Here is a 24,465-nt window from a genome sequence, read left to right as displayed (position 1 = left end):
CTAAATCTATGGTATATAATTTTTTATTTCAAGTTTTAGTGAAGTATATTAATTAGATTTCATTATATAATAATATTTTGATAATAATAATTACTATAAAATAACAAAATTAAAAGTGTGACAGTATAAATTGTGGGACAAGTGGATCTCATCCGCTCCAATCACATCCCAATGTGTTTGGGTTCACTTTTTATGCTGAAGAAATATTCACAATTACAATTTACACATGAAAAGGTTACCAGTAGAGAGTTGTTAGAAGAAGTATTTAGAAAAAAATGAGTGAAGAAGAACGTCCAAAGATCTTGGTGAAGAAGAAGAAAAATAAGATGCCACTCATTTGAAAAAGAAGAATCGGTGTCAAAAATGAAAAATAAAATATAGATTCTTGAATGTATTTTATGAGTTGATCTAAATTATAAACGATGATATGTTTGATATATTTATATCATTTTTAAAAATAATATATTAATTTATTTCGACATTCGTCATACATCGCACGGGCAGGCATACTAGTGATTAAAATATAACAATGATATTAGTACAATAATAAATAAAATTATATGACATATCTGAAAATTTAGCAAATGCACGATTAGAACAACACTATAATATAAAAAAGTACTTCACATAATTATATGAAATTAATGATTATTATTTTTTATTTTTATTTTTGTAATTGAATGTACAATTTAGAAAAAATATAGAAATGTGAATGAAAAATGGGAAAAGCTAACGGAAAGAAAATATGTAAAGAGTATTTTTCTTATATATACTCCCTCCGTCCACTAATTGAAGGCCGAGGAAGCAAAACACGGGTTTTAACAAAAAGTGTATTTTTATTAGTTGAGTGGAGAAAGGGACCCATATTTTATTAAAGTAAAAGGAATTAGGGTTTTCATTAAAATTTTAATTTATGTTTCTTCTAATCAAGGTTGTCGTTTTTTAAAGTGATTGGGGCCCACCACCATTTTTAATTTCTCTTTTTTCTAATCAAGGCTGTCATTTTTTTAAGTGATTGGGGCCCACCATTTACAATAAAGAATTGTTGAATCTAACAATTTACAAAATGAGGCAAATTTAATTAGATAAACTGAAAATTTATGGAGGGAAAGCCTCCAAATTTCGGCTCCCTCCAAATTCTGAATTTGAGTATCCTATTTAAACACAATTAAAGCACTATTCCAGCCTACATTCGAAAGGGAAAATTTACAGAATGAAGTTCATCAACAAAAGAAAAATCCTAACTATGGAAGAGCAAAATGCTTTGGCTCATTGGCTTCTCGCAAATAGTAGCAACGAGAAATGCAAGGATGTAGTACAAAAGGAGGCAACTTCTATCTTTGGAATAGGGCACCGAACGGTACACCGTTTATGGAGCAATACAAAAGAAAAGCTTCAGTCAGGTACACCTATAGTATTCACATCAACACGCAAAGGTGTGATACATAAAGATAGGAAACAACATGATGTTGAGAAGGTTAAATCATTGTCAATTCTAGAGAGGTCTACAATACGTAAAATGGCTGTGAAGCTTGAAGTTAGCAAGAGCTTACTTGGGCAGTGGATAAAACGAAAGGAACTACGACCACATACAAGTGCAATCAAACGACTATTGACTAATGCGAACAAGATAGCAAGGATGAAGTATTGCTTAAGCAATGTTGTGTATGATGCAGCAATGTCAAGCTATAGTTATCAAAGCATGCATAACGTTGTTCATATAGACGAGAAATGGTTTTATATGACCAAGACGTCGGACAGATATTACATTCTCCTTGAAGAAACAGACCCGTATAGAGCAACAAAGTCTAAATGTTTCATCACAAAGTGATGTTTATGTGTGCTGTCACTAGGCCACAATTTTCAGCAGATGGACAATAGTTATTCGATGGAAAGATCTCAATATTTCCATTTACTACAGGTCGAGCCAACCAAGAAAAATTTGAAAAACAAAGCAAAGGGTGTCTTAGAAGTCAAGCCAATTCAGTCAATAACCAAAGAGGTTATCAAAGAATGCATAATCAAACAGGTAATGCGCATATAACATCCTTTATTTCAACTATCAGGCCATAAACATGGTCATCATATAGTTATATGGCATTATTTCAGGTTATACCAGCAATAAAAGAGAAATGGCCAAAATCATATCAGATTAAGCATATCATCATTCAGCAAGATAAGCAAAACCACATTTCAACAAAGATGATCCAGATTTTATAGCTGCTGCCAACAGTGATGGTTTCAAGATTGATCTAGTCTGCCAACCAGCCAACTCCCCTGATCTAAATGTGAATGACTTAGGTTTTTTTAGGACTATACAATCATTGCAAGATGACAAGATGGCAACAACAGTTGAAGACCTACTGCAGAATGTATTGACATCTTTCCAAGAGCTTTCATCAGTTACACTAAACAATGTCTTCTTGACATTGCAAGGGTGTTTAACTGAGATTATGCAAGTTAAAGGAAGCAATGACTACAAGATTCCACACATAAACAAATCTAGACTCTTGAGATTGGGAATGCTGCCAGAATGCATAGATGTTGATGAAGGACTACTGAAGGACAGCCTAGCACATGTGATGTAGTTTGAAGTGGATGCAGGCACAAATTATGACATTGGGGACCTTATGCATCATTTTGTATTCAACTAAGGGTTAGTATTGGTTTTTGGTTCTTATTTTGTGTGTGTTTACACTAGAAACAACTCACTAGGGTTGTTTATCATGTAAACATAGGGCTTCAGTCTCAGGCTTTATTCTTGTAAAGATTATGCATCATAAATTGTTTATTAAACCTCCAACTACTAGGGATTTACTCACCTAGTGCTAGTGGTGGCTTTGCTTAGATAGCATCTAAACCCACATAACACAAATCACAGAGATGAATAAAACCTCCAAGAACTAGGGAATGAAGCCCTAATGGTCACTACAAAAAAAAGAGCTTTTAGTGGCAACAATACGAGTGACGATCGTATTTATGTCACTATAAATAACTTTACAGTGACAAAAAAAATCTGTCACAAAATAATGTATCAGTGATAAATTTTATTATTGTCGATAATTATTGTCACTATACGTCAGTGACGAACTGAGTGTTGTCACTATAAAGATGCATGTAGTGACGATACGATATACCTTTGCAAATAGTGTAGCAGTGACATATTTAATTATTGTCAGTATTTATTGTCACTATATGTTAGTGATGATCTTGTTTTTATCACTACAAAACATATATATAGTGACAATACAGTGTAATATTGACAAAATATATTGTTGTAGATATTTAATGTCACTGTATATCAGTGACAATTATATTTTTATCACTACAAGTTTGAATATAGTGACAACGCGTATTAATATCACAAAATAGCATAATAGTGTCAAAATTTGTTGCTGTCATTATTTATTGTCCCTATATATCAGTGAAAATCATTAAATTGTCACTATAAACATGTTTATAATTACAATAATTTATTATCGCCACAATGATTATAACAGTGATAAATTGTATTATCATCGGTATTTAATGTCACTATACATCTGTGATGATTATTAAGTTTGTCACGGCAATCATATATATAGTGACAATATATTATATTGTGTCACCACAAAGTGTAATAGTGACATACTTTACTGATTGTCATCATTTGTTGTCACTAAATTTCTTTGTTAAGTTGTGACAATCGTTTCGCTCGTCACAAAAAAAAGTACATTAGTGACAAACTTAATTGTTGGCAGAATGTATTGTCACTATATGTCACCAAAAAAATCAATGATCTTATAAATATAAACGAATGCGATGATATTATATGAATTAATTTATATTTTAATATGAATTAGTTTGTATTATATTCTTCAACCAAACTATTGTAGATTAAATGTGATCATGTATCTAATAAAAAAAATATCTGTAATGAATTGATGCTAATATCACGCTTTCACATAAGATTATTGCTCAAAAGACGTGAACACGCTTATTATGAAATAAGAGTATTGCTCAGAAGACGTGATCACGCTTATTATCAAATAAGACTATTGTCCAGAAAACGTGATCATGCTTATTATGAAATAAGAGTCAAACTTGTTTAATGTAGTAGGATTTATTTTTTCAACAATAGGCGTGACCACGCTGCAAGTACTCATTTATAAAAAACTTTTCAAAGTCTGTTTCGTTAAAACAAAAAAAAAGACAACATTGTGGTTTAAAGAGAGATAAAAGAGAATTGGGCCTTAATTATTATGAATTTGTGATGGTAATTATAGTGATAATAATTTATGTTACTATAGAAATTCTTTTAGTCACTATATTAATTTGTTTCAATGTTAAAATAGATTTGTCACTAAAATAACATTGCTATAATGACAATAAAAAATATTTATTTTGTGACGACTATATTGCGTGACATTATTACGGAATAGTAGTGACGATTGTATCATGTGACTAAATCGAGACGCTTTAGTGACGGTAACCACATGCCACTGCTGAAATAGAAATTTTATTAAAAAAAAAAAAAGAGGTCCGTCAAGAGAAAAAACAAAATCAGGTGAAAGCACCCGCAAGAAACCACAGGTAAATGAAAAATAAGCAAACCAAGACTATGAGAAAAATTTTAGAGGGTCGTCCTCGTCGAAAGAATCTTCCTCATCCACCATATCTCCCCATCTTTTAGAAACCACGGACGACATGGCATGAGCAGCGTCAGAAGAAGAATATATGAACCACAAAATTTTGCAGAGTCGCGCCTCCAGACTGAGCATGTTGCACTGTATTCAAGAACTCCACCGGTGACGGGATGTCCAAAACGGCACCAGCCACATGGCCTGCTGCTTTTTAGAAATCCGAAGACATACTATTCTTGATTATACGCCGGAGTCGGTGCTTGATAGAGGAATCATAAACCTTCCACTTCTTGGTAGTCCCCTTCGGACGCCCTCGGCCGCGAGTGATGGGGGAATCCTCCATCGTCACCTTTCCTGGCGTCACAAGCAAAGCCAGATCTGGATTGTTACAGTGTGTCGGGGCAGTATCAATCTCAAATACAATAGTAGTATCCGTCGATTGTTGGGGAGGAAAAGTAAAGCTCTCCGGACCAATCTCCTCACCAACCAGCGGGTCCGCCCTGTCATCACCAACCAAGTGCTCAGGGACATCTGTAGGTCGGGCTGTCCATCTCTTCCCCACAAGCAAAGTCAACAATAGTCAAAGACTCCAACACCGCAAAGTAGTTATGGTGAGAGGCACCCTCCCAAGGGCCAGAAGCTGTCTTGTCTTTAGGGGGAAGTAAGTGCCCATCACCAGCAGGGAGGCCCAGGATCCCTCCATCTGCAGTTTCAACAACCACAATAGCAGTAGATGAGTCTGTGTCCGCCCCAGAATGCTTAGCGCCAGCCTGACGCCAATTAGAACCCAGCTGCTGTCGATTGACCTCCACAGTCCCCTTTTTCCTGAGCTATCACTGGCACTAACGTTTCTTTGCCAGACTTGGACCACCTGCAAGTGTTAGAAGCATGGCCAACACGCCACAAGCATGACAATAATAAGGAAGGTCCTTGTATCCAAACTCAATAACAAAAACCTTATCACCGCATTTCACCTCAAAATAATCAGGTACAGCCTTAGAAACATGCATCTCAACCAAAACTCTCGCAAAATTACCCACAGATGCATGAGCAAATAAACCATCAATAATTATAGGGGCTCTAACATGTCTAGCAATTCCAGATAGCACCTCCGGGTGCCAATACTCATGAGGCAAATTGAACATACGAATCCATACCTAAGTGATTGAAGAGGCAGCCTTGTACGGGTCGAAGTTTGGGACCCAAGCTTGCAAATGAAGAATCCCAGTACGCAAACGCCACGTAGTCCTGGCGAAGGCGACCGCTAAGTCCTCGGGCGAAGTGAATTTGATGGTGAATTAACCCTTCCCTGGAGGAATGATCTGCCACGAAAGGGAAGGCTGCCATAGAGTATGTAATTCTTCATGAAGATCATCTGCGAACCTGGGGTGGTCGCCCTTGCGAAGAATGAGCCGCCCATGCAGAGTGTGGCTGAACGAGCGGATTTGCCGTTGATGAAAGGCTTCTGAAATAATTATGCATGGCTTATTGTTCAACATCGTCGGTTTGAGGATGGCAAAATCGTGTGCAGGGACGTTGGATGCACGGCCAGTTGTCGACATAATAGTGGCTCTTTGCTTACCCGTAGCCGGACCATGGTGATCGGATGATCCATTCGGAGGTTTAGTAGACATTTCCAGGAGAAGAATCTCGTCAGATCGGGGGTGTTGTGGCGTCGGAGTCCCCTTCCTATATGAGGCATTCGCGAAGAGGGCTCTCTGGTCAGTAGGCAGAGGTAGAAAGCCCCGCGCGGCAGGGTCAAAATCTGGGAGCGGCGAAGATGACGAGGGATCGACCCTCGCAAGGATAGGATTGGTAGAGTTGGCTGTCAAAAGCGGAGGCCCTACTTTCATCGTCTTGGCCCTAAAAGTCGATTATTACCTGTGAAAAACTTCATCGGACCGACGTTCGGTCATCGGCAAGACAGCAGGATTAGGGCAAGGGATCTAAACCCTAGTTGCCGAGGGTGGCAGCGCATGGGCCCGAAACGAAGGCGGCGCAGCATTGATCTCCGGGAACATAGAGCCGGCTAAGTTGTCATCAACAGTACAAGAGTGCCCCACGACCCTAACTTACGGCGGCGGAAGAGAAACCTCTGGCGGAAGAGAAACCTCTGGCGGGAGGAAAAGCTAGGGTTAGAAAAGTTATTGGAAACTTGTGGAAACCGTGAGCCACCTGCCGAAGAAGCCATGAGGCCGCCGCCCTGGAGAAGGTAGACGGAGGCGGCGACGCTAGACGGCCGCGACCGTGTTTGAGATGGGGCGTAACCCTAGAGACTCCATCATGTTCTCAATCCATAATAACTGTAAAATGTGACTAATTGATGAGGTTCTAGTGACGAGAAAGACATGCGACTACATACCAAATTATATAGTGATAGTAAATAGACGTAACTAATTGATGGAGTTACATTTACAATAAAGAAATGCGACTATATATCGAGTAATTTAGTGACAATTAAAATGCGTGACTACATAAATGATTTCTTGTGACAAATAATTCATGTCACTGAAACAATGAACTACACTGTCGATCATTGAACGTGACTATAAAAGTGAAATATAGCGATGACTAATTATTGTCACAACATCATCATCTCCAGTGACAAGATCATCTGTCACTATACTTCAATATGCAGTGACGTTATTTTGTCATTGTCACTAATACTTTTAGTGTCGATGTATACAGTCTCAACTCAACCACGAACACAAAAGTCGTCACTAACCACTTATAGTGATAATTTTGGTACATATAGCGACAAGAAGCGTCGCCACTAAAAACTATTTTTTTTGTAGTGGGTGGCTTTCATCTAAATCCTTAGGCACAAATCATCATAGGGCTGCACTCTTAATCACACATAACAGATCGAGCAACACAGAGATAAAACCTCCAAGAACTAGGGACTGACATCCTAGTGGTAGCTTTTATCTAAACCCCCCAGGAAAAAGAAAACATCATAGGGATGCACTCTTTACCCACACATAACAAATCAAGCAATACCTATTCTTCATAAATCAGAAATCACACATCCAGGATAACTTCAGAAATCAGAAATTACAAATCGAGCACTCTTTACCATCACATATCAAGCAACAACCAACGGCATCATCAGAAATCACACAACCAGCAAGAATACCAACACAAATCACAGATCACCCCAAAAACAACATCAAAAATCACAGATCGAGGTCTAATACCAACACAAATCACAGATCGCGCAAGAATACCAACACAAATCACATATCGTGCAAGAATATGAACAGATGTCACCTGATTAGGGGACATTACGCAAGCCCTAGGAAATATATCAACATGATGTTGATAAGGGGTTGACTCAGCCTATACTTCCAAGACCGCGAGTCGACGGAGGGAGGCGTCTCTACACCGTCAACGGCGAGTCCACCAGTACTCGATTCAACCTCAGATCGTGACCGGACTACTCCGACAATAGATTCGTCATTGGAGACAACAGTCGGCGTCTCTTCCTCATCAGCGGCGAGATCCGCCGTCTCTACTCCGTCAACGCCAATAAGGGATTTACTCGATTTTTACATGTTTGTTTCAGGTACAAACTCACTGAAATCAGAGGAGGGTTCATAAACCTCCAATAAATCAGAGGCGGTATCGAAAGAAAATGAGTAAGTAGGGGGCGTCGAATGGACAGAGGGAGCGTCAAGAGTGAAATCGACGCTAGGTAGTATAGGGATGTGATCCCACTCAGACATCTTCTACCCAAGATGGAGAAGGAGGCGGCTAGGGTTTGGGAGAAGCAAGAACGAAGAACATCAAGAATGGGGGAGAAATAGTGGGCGGCTAGGGTTTGATATTTTTGGTTTTGTGATGTTGATTTTAATGTAAGGTGTAGAGGCTAAAATATACAATTAAGGATGACGCCTGCACGTCCGGATAGATCAGGCACTAGCAACTTGTCAACACAAGAACACGTAAGAGCCCTAGGTTGAGCACTGGGAGGGGGTGTCAACCGTAGAGCCTCTGACGCTCAAGTCAGTAACGGAATAGCAAAATAGAATGATAAGCAAATTGAAATAAGAGAGAAAGGCAAGCTGAAATGCGTGGTTATTCCAAACTATTGGCTGCGTCAGAGGGTGGAAACGGTGACGGCGGGTTGTGATAATGGAAGGTGGGAAGCAGAGATAGGCCAAGTTGGCTATTTCCGACTTGGAAGAGCAATCAACATGGTGGCGGAATAGAGAGAGGCGTCGGAAGGTGGAAACGGTGACAGTGAGTTGTTGATCACTAATTTCTTAGCAACAAGAATGACTGCAACTAACACAGGTAATTGTAGCAAGCAACAAGTAATCGAGTATCGTATCCACAGGGACTAACACAACGAAATAACTTTAACTATCTCCTAAACAAACTTAAGTAGTAGACAGGTAACAGAACGTAGAGATTGATTGGCTTAAACTAAAACGCAAATATCTGAATCAAATAAGGAAAAACAACTGATCCTAGGGTAGTAAGTTCATTAACTAAATCTGCGCAATTAATCTATTAATCCTATGTACCAGTTTAATCCACTTATGATGAGAGATCGCTTAATTAATCAATTACTCTCGCTAGAGCAGCAACGATCGTAGATTAGTAAATTCTCTATCTCCGCTAGGTCTCAAGAAAATCTACTAACTCCCAATAGCTCCTAAGAATAGCTCCCTATAATCCACCTATCTCCGCTAGGTCTCAAGGTTAAGATTATATCATACATTCCTGAATCCGCTAAGCAGTTATCTCCGCTAGGTCTCAAACCGAATAGCTACACATGCAAATTATTGCCAGATAATCCACAAGGAATCAAGCACTAGGAATTATGAATCATAAACTCACAAAGGTATTAACAAATAAATCACCTAAATTCAATCAACTATTTACAAACCCTAGAATCAGCTAAACGAAACTAGCCAGTCATAATAAAAGAAAGCATAAACATAATTAAAAAGAACGCAATTGGAAAAACTGAATTATATAAAAACTGAATAAGAACGATTGTAGCAGCTTGAATCTTCAATCTTGTGGAAATCAAATCCAAGTAGTAAAAACTGGAAAGCAATAAATTCTAAAGCTATGAAATTGAAAAATAAAAGTTGGGAACTGAAAAATAAAGTTGGGAACCCTGAATAGGTCAAAAGAGGACCTATATATAGGCACATGGGATAAATACAGTATAGAGCTCGAAAATACTGATAAAATCCGAAAATCTCGCAAAATCCCGAAAATTCGGTAATTCCCATCGGGCACTATTTACTGCTGCGCGCGACTTTCTTGTTTCGGCCATATCTTTCTCGTCCGAACTCGGATTTACGAACCATTTGCGTTCACGAACTCATATCGAAACGATCTACAACTTTCATTAAGACCAACAGTCCAAATTAGAACTCCATATTTCTGTAAAAATTATCAAAAGTTCAAGCAAGTAACATATTTCACAAGATAAAGCAATTTAAGCACAAAACAATCATCAAACACTCAATTCCCTATAAAATTGACATCATATGAATACTAAAAACAATGGAAACATGAGTGTTATCAGTTGTGATAATGTAATATGGGAGGCGGCGGTAGGCCAAGCTGGCTATTTCCAGTTTGGAAGAGCGATTAGCGTGGCGGCAGAGTAGAGAATTCAAGGAGTAGAGAGCAAGTAGGATTTTTTGTGTGTTCTTAATGATCTAGTCGGGCTGTTTATATAATGGATATCCAGCCGCTAGGGTTTCTACAGCCCGACTTCGTCTAAACCCCTCTCTCCCAAGTTGTTACGACTTTCACGGGATCCTCAAGATTTTACCTTTTGACTACGTCAGTTTGGCGGACGATGTCTTCTAGGGTTTGACGGTTGGGTTGATGGCACCCTTTGGGCCGGATGTGATATATCCGGCTAGGTGTCGATTCCAAGTTGATGTATACTTTGGGTCGATCTATTTGACTAATTGGGCTTTTTAGGATCGTGCCAGGTTGGCAAACTGTCGTGATGAGCTTAGACTAAGTGAGAATTATCTAGCTTGACTGTTTAGACAAGTTGGACCTTGAAGTCAGATGTTAACCTGGATCGGCCCGGGTAGGTCATGTGACAAATATAATTTGACTTATCGGGCTGGGCTAACAAAGTTCTTTAAATAATTTGAATAGCCTTGTTATCGATCCAAGTTGGTTCGAATTCTGTCAGGCTTGGCAGACCGGGTTGCTTGGCTTGCTGAGCCAGCCTGGAGTGCTGATTGGATACGGGTCATGTTGACGAATTTTGCCCACTACATAAGGTAGGTTGTGTTTAATATGGTAGGTGAAATTAATTAGTGTAGAAGTAATTGGTGGGTAGAATTTAATTAGGTTAATTAAATTATTTTATTAAAAGTATCTTTGACTTTTTGATTAAAATGTGTATAAAAACTTACTAAAAATAGATAGGCCCTGAGTTGGTGGACAGACCAAGAAGGCAAGTAGGCATTGAATTAGTGGACGGACGGGAGTAATATATATTTCCCCTAATGCTATGATATTTGAAGTTACATGCATAAATATAGATAATATAAGTACAATATTTAAATATATATTTTTTGTAAATATTTGGAGAAATATAATTATATTACACTTTATATTAAGTTGAAAATTTATATGTTTTCATATTCAAGTTCTTTATTGAGTAATTGATGTAAATTATTTTATTTTAAATAATTATATTTACTTATATTTTGATTTTATTTAATATTTATATTATTTATTTAACATAATGTCAATTTCGATGCTTATTGTGCATCACGCAGGTGAGTGTGTCGTGGCCCATGCTACCGTGCATTGCACGGGACTCGGGAGGGGGTACTAGCAACAACTTAAATCACACAATTTGAAAAAGTGTTTTTATTTGCCCCTATATACGTTGCTTTAAACTATCTATCAAAAATCAGCAACATAAGATCGAATTATCTAACAATCTAAATAGTTATAATTTCTACAACATTAATCACAAGAAAAAACTCAAGTTCGCGCTCTTTCTTGACACTCCGCATCTCACTTGCACCGACAACGTTTTTGTGACATCGGGGCAAGGATCCTTGTTGTCTTCGAAGAATGTCTCTTTCTCAAACGGAATCGTGCACGATGGCTTACCCAAGCATAGCTTAAAAAATAAGAAAAATAATTAATCCAATTATTGTGTTTCACTTTATTAATACACACAACTAAAACTCGAAGTCATACCTGCTCAACAACCTTGTGGGTTTTTGGTGATTCGCATTTTCCAGGTGTAAATGCGCCACACGCGCCCTCGGCATTTCCAAAACTGGCAAATTCAACTTTCTCGATAACTTTACCATCGGGGCAATTAAGGTAACCCGCTTTGACGGGGTTCCCAATCGAACGAAATTGGTTGTTTTTTTGTTCAAATGGCTTCACCGGTGTTGGATGGAAATCCGAGATTATGCTGCAAATGGTGTCTCTATTCACCGTCTGAATTTCGATCTTATCCGGATACCCTCCAGTCTCTTCGAACACTACTATCAAGTTACCTTTTGGCTTTAAGAATGCTCGTGGGACGTGATATCTAGGCAAGCACATCCAAAATTTTAAATCTGACGATTCTTAAAAAAATAAAACACGAAAAATATACATAGTACTTACTCTTCTTGAGTGGGTTTTCCAAGCGGAGAAAGATACGATACCCAATATCTACCAATGCTTAGCCCATTGATCCAAACCATGCCCTTTTCCATGCTCATCATTCTCAAAGCAACGGGCTCGTTTCCTCCGGGGGCATCGAAGTAACCCTAGAAAATTATTTTCGCCAATTAAGATCTTCTCATCCATAATTGATCTTACACAAAAAAATTTGTGCAGATGTCCGTACGATGCGAACCACCTATATACTCTAATAAAATACTTGTAAGTGTCCAATTAAACAAATTGATAGGATACTCACAAATATTTTATTAGAGTAACTGATAGGTTGATAGGTTCGTAACGTGCGGACATCCACATGAAAAACGTTCTCATAATCTTAAATTAGATACCCTCTTGTGTATACAAACTTTGGAATATTGACTACGCATTTACAAGTTACTTTACCCCATGATGAGACAATAATTATAGGTTATTCCAAAATTTTCATTTATAACTATGATAAATTTACAACAAAAAAAAAAAACGCACCCTATATAATGATTATATATATTACCTTGTACCAAGTAATGGGTCCAGATTTCCCATCAAATGGGACCCAATGAACTTTCTTCGATCCTTCTTCACTAAAGATCTGCAACCTTTCTCCATTAACACCAACCTGCAATTTTTACCAACATAATTTTCAAGATTATCTCAACTACTACAATTCCCAATTTCCCAAGATGCTACACCTACTAGATTCCCATATTTCTAATATTTACGAGTTAATCATAGTTTGTGTCCCAAGATTTCAAACGGCGATTTTCACTTCAAAAACCTTCAACATTTGATTTATATTCCACTTTATAGAATTCGACGATAGAATAATGAGTTGTCTCGTCTTGTAATACTCAATATAAAATTACAAAATAAAAATCCTAAATCCTAAGAATCCAACTTTGTGACTCATTATTCCGTCGTTAGATTCTCTGAGGCGGGACATGAATCAAACTTTCTCCAAACTTAAAGATTTATGAATAAAAAATGTAAGTTGATGACATTTAAAAAAAGGGTTAAAAGTCGGGTATAAATGAGTAATTCTATTTATTTGCATGTGAAATAAATTACCTGTTGGCCCCAATGGTTGTTGGTGATATCAAGAGTTCCAGCCATTAAACCTTCAAGAGTGACAACTTTTGGCCCAGCAAACCTTCTCTCCATATAGGCACCACTATTCTATATATGTTTGTGAAATTAATATTTTACTTTACTTAGATTAATTAAGGAAGAGACAACATGTTGATTAATTTGTCTGAATTTTTAATAATAATAATAATAATAATAATAATAATAATAATAATAATAATAATAATAATAATAATAATAATAATAATAATAATAATAATAATAATAATAAACTCACAGGCAAACCAACTGTCATTGCTAGTATTGATATGTTGTTGATTCCAGGGTTCAAAACTACAGACTTCTTGAATACATGGCTCTTCTCCACATTGCTTCCACGTCCAAAACCTATAAGTTATTTAATTTATTTGATTGAAAAATAATCATAATTTATGTGAAAAATGTATAATTTCTTGACTATAGTTACCTACGTATTCACCGTTGACGAACGCAGCTAGAGCATGCCCAAGACTTGCAATCATTAAGATCGGAAGTATGTCCGATCGCATCGGCAGATCGCGCCGCTCGAAGTTGATGCTGCATATATATATATATATATATATATATATATATATAGGGAAGGGCTAAAATAAGAACATTTCTTAAGATATAAAATAAGAATCATTTTCAGCCCTTAGATCATCAAGATCTACGGTTGATTCATAATCCTGTTGGATGGATTTATGGTCCTGAGTTCGAATCCCAAAGGTAGCAAAAATTTATTTTTCACAATTCATACCTTTATACATCGAATTCATACGTGTTCTACATAAAATTCATACATTAAAAATTGCTCTTATTCTTATTTTAAGATGTGCTCTCACGGTAGCCCACCCCTATATATATATATATATATATATCAAATTAAAATATCCATTTTGCTATTATAAAGATTAAAAAATATAGCTACAAAGGTAAAAGAAATAGTTGCTATTTTCTTGGCTTGGAATAGTACAATTTTTTTTTACCATAATTGACTACTAATAAGTTTTATGGTTGTGAATTGTAAGCAACATATGACGGTAACGATGAGCAAAGGCGTATTCAGTAAGAAGTGGGGGGGGGGGGAGGGGCACATATTGTCAAATTATTGTTTTTTTGTGTGTGAATTTTAGGAAAATTGTCCTTTAAACATCTTGAAATTAAAAAAGTAAAGCCTCCATGAAGGATTTTTCAACGTCCACCCCTGACAGTGTGAGTATAGCAAAGTAACTCTTTAATTGAGATTAGATGAAACATTTCATTTTGATGCCTATTAACACCATATATTCCGAGAGAAATATCTCATTATTAGTGGTTCGTTACTTTTGGGCACAAAAATTAAGTAGATAATGTAAATTGGTAAAAAATGGTAAAATACACTATGTTTCAAGAGTTAATTTTTACTTCATCTATCAGCAAAAACTAGTTATTTTTGTCCTTTTGGGATGTCCGCAAAAATTAGTTAGTGACTATTTTCACCACTCACAATATTAATTATCGTTATTAACACTAGTTTTTAAGTGAGGCCTCTTCTCCACTTATAATGCACTTAACTATTTTTATTAAAATTTGTATTTTTTCCTTATATGATTATTTTTTGTAGACGGATGAAGTATCATTTATGGAATAAACTATTTATAATGGACAGCCCATGGTGAAAAGTGAGCCATTAATAATAGAACGAGAGGAGTAAAAAAAAATCTCCATATTCAAGTGTATTAATTTATCTTGAACAAAAAATAAATAAATTGGGCTCACCTAGTGCTGTACCATGCATAATCTGACATATCTTTGTTGAGATGGTAAAGCTCTCTTGGCACCTTGCTCTTTATTTCCAACTCATTTATTGTGGGAATTGCCTCTTTGAACATCTCCCACTTGGCTACCTTTGATTCGGCCGGGGTGATGAAGTTTCTAGAACTATGTTGTGAGACAACCTACGATGAAAGAGATTATTTGTCGTGATTGTGTCGTATTCGTGTTAGTATTCGTATTTTTTTAATACCGTGTTAGTGTTGTAGACAACTGTTTTGCAGTCTGGGAGGATGCTGATGGATTTGGCTGGTAAGAAATAGTCGACACCTCTAAAATTAATGCTCAAATCTAGCTTTGTGTTGTTGTTGGTTAAAAATGCAGCACACATATGGGAATCTGCCTTCTCGTATAATGTGATCTGTATTAAAAGAAAAAAAAAATCTATTAGTTAAATGTGTCGTTCATGTGTTCTACTTCCTCCGATTATAAAAAACAGTCCTAAAATGAAACGATACGACAGTAGGAATTTTAATAAAAATAGTTGAGCGATTTGTGAGTGGAGAAAATGTATCACTTAGAAAATAGTGTTAATAATGATAATAAATTGTATTGGGAGAGAGAAGGGGCCCACCACGTGGTGGTATTATCTAAAAATAAGAATAAACTAATTTTTGTGGACGCTCCAAAATTGCAAAACAATTGAGTATTTTTGTGTGGATAGGTGAGTATTAATTTGTTCATGTTGAACTTCATTGATTTTGTGTATTCTCATTTATTACCAAAAATATTCATTTTTTTCATTAGACCTTTCTCTCTCTCTCTCTATACATATATATCAAAATTATATAAATTTGATCATGATTTTATAGAATTTTAAGATACACTTATAGTCTTATACCATGATAATATAGATTGAATTAGTAATTAAACTATCCATAAAAATGAAAATATGTAATGATATTGTAGGTATATCAAAATTTGAAAAGTACACGATTTTATTATAGCAAAAAAATAAATAAGAAAATAGACAAAAGTTGATAAAAGTCAGTGCCACTATGTGCCCGAACAGGATCGGCCCAAATCCAATTCGGACTCGACTTAAATCCAACCCAACCCAACCTTAGTTCATGATTTGATCAATCACTGATCCAAATACATGTTCGAGTTAGATCGGACTCAGATTCGGACCAAGTTCGATCTGTGCGCATCGTGCGCTTGAGCGTCCAGCGCACAAATGTGTGACTCATAGTAATAATATATCATTATAACATATTACACATGGTCTATAAATGAAATATCATCAAACGATAATCTTTTATAAAAAAGCATAAATTAATTAGAAATTTAATTTCAGCAACATATAAGAAATTTGATATTTTTTTAATGTTATTACCTCCAAATCTGGGCTGACTCTCTGTATGGATTGAACCCCCCAAAGCAGAGGCTTCTTGCTCAGTCTCAAGGCTTTGTGCAGGTCTCTCATATGTCCAAATTTAGGGTCTCTCTTCAAACCTAATTATACAGTGAGAGAAAAACACCCAGTTGATGATGAGAGAGAAACAAGATATTTTGAATCAAATTCTAACTAATTTTTCTTGTTACCAAACTCATCTAGTGGAGCTTCGTCATAGTAACGTGTGGTGACGAAAGACGAGCTTGTTCTCCCAAAGTTGGTTCCACCATGAAACTGAGAGGCATCATTATATCTTGAGTGTTTTCTTTCAAGAAATTAAGAAATTAGAAAGTTAATTTACAAGCTTCAACTAATTATACTTCCCCCGTCCCACCTATTTCGAGACACTTTTCTTTTTGAGCGTCCACATTTCCTTATTTGAGAAAAGTTTTACCTTTATTCACCTTTTGACTTTTTCAACTACACAAAAAACACTATTTTCTTAATTCTCATGCCCAAAAAAAGATCTCAAGATAGCCGGAACGGAGGGAGTAAATTGTAATGTCTTAAAAGCTTATAATTTATCGAAGTGTTTGGATAATCGACCAAATTCGACAAAGAATGGCGAGTTAGAGGGAGAAAAAAAAAATCTTGAGTAACATTGAGGAGACATTTGGTTTGGTTGATGAGATAGATAAAATTGATATGATTGAAGATGTGATTAAATAATCCACCTAACTTTTGGATAAACAATCACTCATTTGGGTGATTAGATGCAGGCCGAGTTATTAATCACGGGCCTAATCATGCAAACCAAACACTTGATTAAGGTGGATTATTTTATCAATCATAGCTTAACACTCAAATCAAACGTCTCCTGAAGAGATATGAAATTAGAAGGATATATGATATAAACAAAAAACTACAATATGGTTACTATGTAAAATGACAATTACTAATAAAATTATGAAAAAATAAATTAGAGTGGAAGAATTTAGTTTAAAATGAGCTCATTTTTACTAACTTGTAAGCTATTTTAAACCTTATTTTGTTAAACATTTATAGCCAAGGGTGGATGGATAAAAAAATTCATGGTGGAGGCTATATTTTCTAAATTTTGAATTTGTAAGTTCAAAAAGTTAATTTGCTTACAACTTGATTTGGTGATGGAGCTACTATATAATTTTTACACAAAATATTGATAATTTGATTATTCTAAAAAATCTTGTATGGTGGGGGCTTGAGCCCCCGAGCTACTCATATATCCACCTCTGCTTACAACTTATAAGCTCAATCAAATATTCAGTAATTCTTTAATTACGATAGAAACATTTGAATATGTTATTGTGTACCATGTAGTAGTTGTTGAGGGTGCCGTTTCTTGCAAAGAATCGAGTAATGGCGAACGCGAGATCCTCCGCGGCGCGCTGAGAGGGAGAGTCCCCAAACACTCTGTACCTGTGAAATGCAAACGAGGAACAATGACTCATTATGTTTATAGCTATCTCATTTTGTATGTATGTGTTTATTAATAATGCCTCAATCCTTTTGAGATGGATAATTCACTTACTGCGCTGTCCAATTCTCAGTCCAAAGAGAAGGCTTGTCGGGACCATTTGGGCCGGGGAAAGTATCGCCGCATTGCCTTCCGTTGCAGGTACTGATCTGCAACAGGAAGCCAATAAATCCATCAATCGGAAGCACAAGAAACTAACTTTAAACACAATTAATATAGTAATGATGAGGATTAATATTAAAAGATAGTCTGAACTTTGATCTTATAATGACTTTTTTAATTTGAATTTACAAAGAATACAAATGTAACTTAAATTTACCATTGTTGATCAATTATAGTTCGAATCAAAATTCTAGCCAACTGAGGGGTGATGTGCTCAGCGGAAGGTGGCTTGGCAATTAAAAAAGGGCAAAGGTGCAGATTGCCCCCTGAACTACAACCCCTAGAGCTTTGACCCTCCCATACTCGGTCAAGTTGCGTTGACCTCCCTGAACTCCCGAAATAAAGGTGCATTTTACCCCTCGCATTAAACGGATGTTAGACGTTGTTTAACTTTTTTTTTGTAGTGGACCCCATCCCCAACCAAATGCGCGGCGTAACCGGAGCAGATCTGCAGCGGCGGCTCCTCATTGGCCGTCCGCTGCCCGAAAACGCGAGAGAGGGATGAAGGGAAGGCAAGCGGCGCTCCATCCTTGGCCGTCCGCTGTCGGAGATGCGAGAGAGAGAGAAAGAGGGATGACAGATCCGCTGCCAAAAACACGAGAGAGGGATGAGGGGGAGGCGAGCGGCGGCGGTGGTGCTCAATCCTTGGCCACCCGCTGTTGAAGATGCGAGAGAGAGAAAGGGAGGACAGATCCGTTGCCGAAAACGCAAGAGAGGGATGAGGGGGAGGCGAGCGGCGGCGGCAGCGGCAGCGCTCCTTCCTTGGCCGTCTGCTGTCGAAGATGCGAGAGATAGAGGGAGGACAGATGAGAGGCGGTGGCGAGAGCGGGGGGATGTGAGGGGTACGGCGGCTGGCAATTCTCGCCGGAGAAGTGAGCAATGGCGGACAGAGAGAGAGAGAGAGAGCGGTGAGAAACAGAGAGAGGAGCGGTGAGAGTGGAGAGAAAGGGGAGGGGAATCGATTTTGATGTTTGAGTGAGAGATGGAAGGCGATGAGTGAGGGAGGCCTCGGAGCCGGTGGTTCTCGTCGGGGTTGGAGTCGCCGGCGCCAGCGGATATGTGGAGGGAGATGGGCCCCACTGCAAAAAAAAAAAAAAAGTTAAACGGCATCTAACAGCCGTTTAACGAGGTGTGTTAATTGCACCTTTGTTTCGGGAGTTCAGGGAGGTCAACGCAACTTGACCGAGTATGGGGGGATAAAGCTCGAGGGGGGTGTAGTTCAGGGGGCAATCTGCACCTTTACCCTTAAAAAAATACATATATACTTTTTTTTTAAAATCTCGGCATCAACTTTCAAACATGACTGTTTCACATAAGAGTTCCGATTTTAATCTAACACAAAATCTGGTGTTTGGGAGTTGATGTGGAGATGAAAAATTTAGGTAGTTTTTTTTAGGGCAAATAGCGTCAAAATCCGTATACTTTCCCCGTTTTCGCATATTTCCCCTGACTTTAAAAATTCGCGATAGAATCCTTGACTTTTAATCCCGTTCGCGTTTCTCCCTAAAAAATGACCGGCGATATATAGATATGATGACATGGAGTACGGAAATCCACGTAGGATTAAATTCCGGCGTATTAAGCGACGTAGTTTTACTTAATAATGTAAAACGTCGTCGTTTTGCCTTTTTTAGGGATTTAAATGTAATCCAACATAGAAAATTAGGGGAAAATTGATTTGTTACTCTAATTAGGGTTATTCTTCTTGGGTTCTTCTTCTTCAGCCAAATCCATGTCTTTCTCGTCATCATCCCGACGGAATTTCAGCCACGAGGGCCGAGTTATGTGCAGCCATGGACTCCAAGCTTCAATACCTTGAAGCTTCGAATGATGGAACGAGAGGGAGCTGCGAGTGGCTGGAGTCCGGCTGCGCGTCGGGCAGGCTGAGGGCAGCAACTAGGGCGTGAGCTTGTGCGGCGTCGACAGCGGTTGACGGCGACTCAGCTGACCGGGGTGCGCGGAGAGAAGGCGGCAACCGGTGGTGCAGTCCGGCGACGACGGTAGTGCAGCGCTAGAGGGGGAGAGATAGCGCCAGATGGAGGAGAGAAAAGAGAAGAGGGTGGTTTGTATGTGAGTGAGAGAGCTAGATGGATGGGAGCTTTGCTGGCGGTTGGCGGTTGGCGGTCTTCAGCGGCGGAGGGAGACGGAGGCAGTAGGCTGCCAGAGGAGGAGGGAGGTGGCTGGGTGTGGAGAGGGTGTTCGACAAGTTAATTAATTGGAGAGGAAAACGACGACGTTTTCGTTTCATTTAAGTGACTCATCAATCTTACTTAAATGACTCAGCAAAATAATGCCACATAGGTGACACGTCATTGTAGTTAGTCGCCGGAAACTTCATTAAGGGAAAATTACGAATTTTATCAACGGTTAAGGATTCTATCGCGAAATTTAAAAGTCAGGGGAAATATGTGAAAACGGGGAAAGTATGAGGATTTTGACGCTATTTGCCCTTTTTTTATATATTATTTTTCTTTATTTTTTTATATAGTGTCTAAGTCAGTTTCCGACGAATTGCTTCACTTCTCAATTGATCGAAATTTTGACTCGGACTATAAGTTAAACAACGAAAGTAAATTTAGGCTATATTTGTAATTTTTATAAATTCAGATTAAAAAATCCATATAAAATCAAAATTCGGACTATTTTTTAATAATAAATAAATAGCAACTTACTACTGTGGGAGGAGCATCCTTTTGCTTGCACATGATCCATGGCACACCATTGTATAGGCCAACGGCCATGTCTGCAGCCCACTTTATGTATTTTGTGCCCATTTCCCTATATGAAAGTTGCACATTGTTGTACTCATTTTCGATCTGCACTTTATAAAAATACGAATTTTTATTTACATATACAACAACCCTTATTTTATGATTACGATACTACACATTTAAATATACAATATTGTTTCTTTGCAATGCTCTTGATCAGATTAAAACAAGTGGGAATATTATAAGCATATCCAAATTATACCTGCGCCATGATAATGGGGCCTCCTTGATCTGCAAAGAGCTTCTCTGCTTTCACCATGTTTATAATTGTTTCTGCATACTTCTTCATGTGGAACTGCATTTTGGAATTAAATTAGGTCATTTTATTGGATAATGTAGTTTCCTATAAATAGGGGTGGATCCAGGAACAAAAAATAAACATTTCAGTCGACGGCAGGGCCGGCGCCATTACGGTGATCAGATGAAACGAGAAGCGAAAGTGGACGAGAAAGGTATTTAAGGTGTTCAGTTTGATCTCTTTGCTCGTACCGCACACTTCACTAACACGGAAACTTTATTTCAATTTTTAATTACTTTCGACTTTGACTAATTTTGAATTGGATTTAATATAATATACGAGTATATTAAATTTTTCCGTACTTAGAAACGGCACGTATATATCAATAATATCGAAGTATTACCATAAAAGGTTCGTTGTAAGAGCGGAATGTGATGTTGGGAACCTCCTTCAACCAGTATGGAAATCCCCTATTAATAAAAACAATAGAATTAAAAGGTAAAAAACTAAACATACAATTTTGAGAAAAAACTTTGAATTAAAACATATATACCCCATGTTCCATTCTGCTTCAATGTAAGGTCCAATTCTAAGGGTCACCCACAAACCACTATCCCCTATTAATTTGATGTATTTCAACAAATCATAGTTCCCTTCAAAGTTGAGCTGCACCCACAAAAAACGGGAAAAAAATAGTAAGTAGATACTATATCTTATGTGCACCCAGTAAAGAAAAAGTGGCTTTGGTGAATAAAATCATGAACTATTTTGAAATTGTAATTTTAACGAGATTTTTGAAGTGTTGCAAATTAAATCATCATATTTTCACGTCCCTCTAATTTTCATTTTAAATTGGAGCTTTCGTGTATTAGTAAAGACGTCATAATTTTTGTAAGGCTTAAGCAACGTTGTTTCGTACAATTTCAATTAAAATTTCTTAAAATTATAAAAGGATTGTATCTTGTATTTGCACCATAATTTCCAGTATTCAACAATTTTATAAAAAACAACATTGTAATATGAATATTGCGTGGCAAATTAATTTACGTAAACTCCAACTTAACGTTCCAACAATCGAAAAAATTTGAGGGAGCAAAATTATAAAAAATTGAACAAATAATAATTTAATTTATTACATTTCAACAATCTACATTTAAAATAGCTCAAAAAAGGGAATGCGAATAATATATATACGTACCTTGCCTTGAACAGGCTCGTGAATATTCCAAAATACATAAGTTTGTATCACATTGAGGCCACATTCTTTAGCCTTTTTTATGAGATCAGGCCACATCTGTCCAAACAATTACAATAGTGCCATTATTAAATGTCTCAAATTTATAATCCTATTTCCCTTTTCTTTTTCAATGACCAATCAAGTCCGTTATTTTATTACTTCCTTCCTTCGTTTGCAAAAAATATATATATATTTTAATTATTTTAGTATGTTCACAAAAATTAGTCTATTTTTCATTTTTTACATCTTATATCACATGATGAGCCCCTTTATTCATTCACAACACAAATAATTATCATTATTAACACTATCTTTTAAGTGAGATCATTTCTTTATTCACAATACACTCAACTATTTTTATTAAAACTCGTGTCATCCTCTTGTAAAACTATTTTTTATAGACGGAGGGAGTAATGTGTTACTTACGTCTGGAGTGCTGCGTGGATAATGGATCGAGCCGGAGAATAATAGCTCTCTACTCCCATTAATGATAAGTGATCGGGCGTCGTACGTGACGACGGGCTGATTTATATCTCTGATCCTCTTGGCACGTGCGTCCGATATGAGTAATGACAAGAGAACTAGCAAGAGAAATCTGCTAATTTCAGGCATTCTTTTGTCTCGATCATGAACGACCCTCTTGTTTTTATTGCTCTGACTTTGATTTCTCGATTTTTTTTCTTTCGAGAGAAAAATTAGTTCAGAAATGGATAGTGAATGTCTTAAATTTAGAGTTCATGCAATATGCAAAATGTTAGAAAGTGAGACACCAAACTGAATAGTAGGCATAGGATTTGACTTCGGTTTTCAATTATCAACCTCTGATTTTTAATGTCTATTTTCAGAAAATTTCGAAATTATTTGTGGTGATTAGTGGATGTGATTTTATGATAATGAGAAATCTTCGTCAATTAATAGATATTGATAGGTCATCACTGAGAATGGCCGAAAATAATTAACATTAGACTTAGTTATAAGTGAGCTCACTGATTACGAATATAATGTAAAATATTTGAAACTATATGCTCTAATAATACATCAAGATATAGTTAAATGAGTCCACAAGTTTCCCCTCTTAAAGATCATTGTTTTTTTTTTTTCTGAGTTTTTTATGAGTTGCATTCGAAATTTCGAATATATAACAATTTAAGTGTTATTGACGGGTGTAGAAATGTGGACAGAATAACGACGTGAATGTATGAACCGAGGCAAGAGTTGGACTCTTTCTCCGTAAGACAAAATTGCCCCGCACAGTACACACGGTACAACGGCAAATGTCCCCAAGATACAACGGTTTTAATGAGAACGAGACCTTGTACTAGGAACTCGAACTTCCAACGAACTACTGAATACTCGGGACTTGAGTATGAACTAGAAGGGAGAGAATGAGTAAATTAATTATCTGAATTAATTTTGGTGTGTCTAATCTCATTCTGCAGGGATGTATTTATAGGAGAAGGAAGAGTGTGATGAAGAGGTGTCTGCCAGGAGGTGGCTGTTCGAACCAACCAATAGTCCGAACCATCGTACTGGTTCGGTCAAAGGGGTACGAGCCAACCACCCCCACATCACCAGTCTGATCCAAACGCTGCCACGTCAGCAACCTCATCCACCCAAATTCCTTATCTGCCGCGCGGTGCCACGTCAGAGGAGTCCGCAGAGCAGACCAGAGGAGTCGAGACACCAGAGGAATCGAGAAGCCAGAGGAGTCGAGACACCAGAGGAGTCGAGGCGCCAGCGGAGTCGAGACGCCAGAGGAATCGTTTCGCCAGAGGAGACTCGATTCCTCTGCGCCAGAGGAGACCCGATTCCTCTGCGCCAGAGGAGACACGATTCCTCTGCGACAGAGGAGACACGATTCCTCTGCGCCAGATTCCTTATTTTTCCAATGTGAGATGATACTCCACATTTCCATTTTCAATGGTTATCTTTTGGCACTTAATTACTCATTCAAATTAAGCCATATATTCCAACAATCCCCCACATGAATGATGATTAA

General features: G+C 37.4%; 2 protein-coding genes across 2 annotated transcripts; one reads left to right on the top strand and one right to left on the bottom strand.

Annotated features, from left to right (window-relative positions):
* Positions 1-1,246: 1,246 nt before the first annotated feature.
* On the top strand, positions 1,247-1,831 carry LOC130990838 (uncharacterized). The gene has a single exon (XM_057915071.1). It carries the CDS (start codon positions 1,247-1,249, stop codon positions 1,829-1,831), a length of 585 nt encoding a protein of 194 aa, XP_057771054.1.
* A 9,614-nt stretch (positions 1,832-11,445) lies between these two features.
* On the bottom strand, positions 11,446-23,247 carry LOC130989312 (beta-galactosidase 13-like). The gene is made up of 19 exons (XM_057913273.1): positions 22,893-23,247; positions 22,428-22,523; positions 21,783-21,895; positions 21,633-21,699; positions 21,194-21,286; positions 20,893-21,036; positions 18,113-18,207; positions 17,895-18,000; positions 16,752-16,836; positions 16,543-16,661; positions 15,400-15,567; positions 15,153-15,331; positions 13,840-13,949; positions 13,651-13,760; positions 13,356-13,463; positions 12,802-12,906; positions 12,249-12,394; positions 11,829-12,171; positions 11,446-11,748 (listed from the first exon to the last, which is right to left on the bottom strand). The coding sequence occupies exons 1-19, from the start codon at positions 23,076-23,078 to the stop codon at positions 11,593-11,595; spliced, it is 2,529 nt and encodes an 842-aa protein (XP_057769256.1). The 5' UTR covers positions 23,079-23,247; the 3' UTR covers positions 11,446-11,592.
* Positions 23,248-24,465: the final 1,218 nt, after the last annotated feature.

Source organism: Salvia miltiorrhiza, chromosome 6 (assembly GCF_028751815.1).
Source record: "Salvia miltiorrhiza cultivar Shanhuang (shh) chromosome 6, IMPLAD_Smil_shh, whole genome shotgun sequence".
NCBI classification, from domain to species: Eukaryota; Viridiplantae; Streptophyta; class Magnoliopsida; order Lamiales; family Lamiaceae; genus Salvia; species Salvia miltiorrhiza.
Note: the sequence above shows the minus strand (reverse complement) of the source record. Positions and strands in the feature narration are given on the sequence as shown.

Bases quoted from the DNA above. Each gene is read 5' to 3' on its own strand.
- LOC130990838 (XM_057915071.1), top strand. From the start codon at position 1,247: ATGGAAGAGCAAAATGCTTTGGCTCATTGGCTTCTCGCAAATAGTAGC.
- LOC130989312 (XM_057913273.1), bottom strand. From the start codon at position 23,078: ATGCCTGAAATTAGCAGATTTCTCTTGCTAGTTCTCTTGTCATTACTC. The intron at 18,001-18,112 runs GTAAGTGAATTA...TGCATTTCACAG, and splicing joins ACTGAGAATTGGACAGCGCA to GTACAGAGTGTTTGGGGACT. The intron at 13,464-13,650 runs GTGAGTTTATTA...AAACATATATAG, and splicing joins CAATGACAGTTGGTTTGCCT to AATAGTGGTGCCTATATGGA.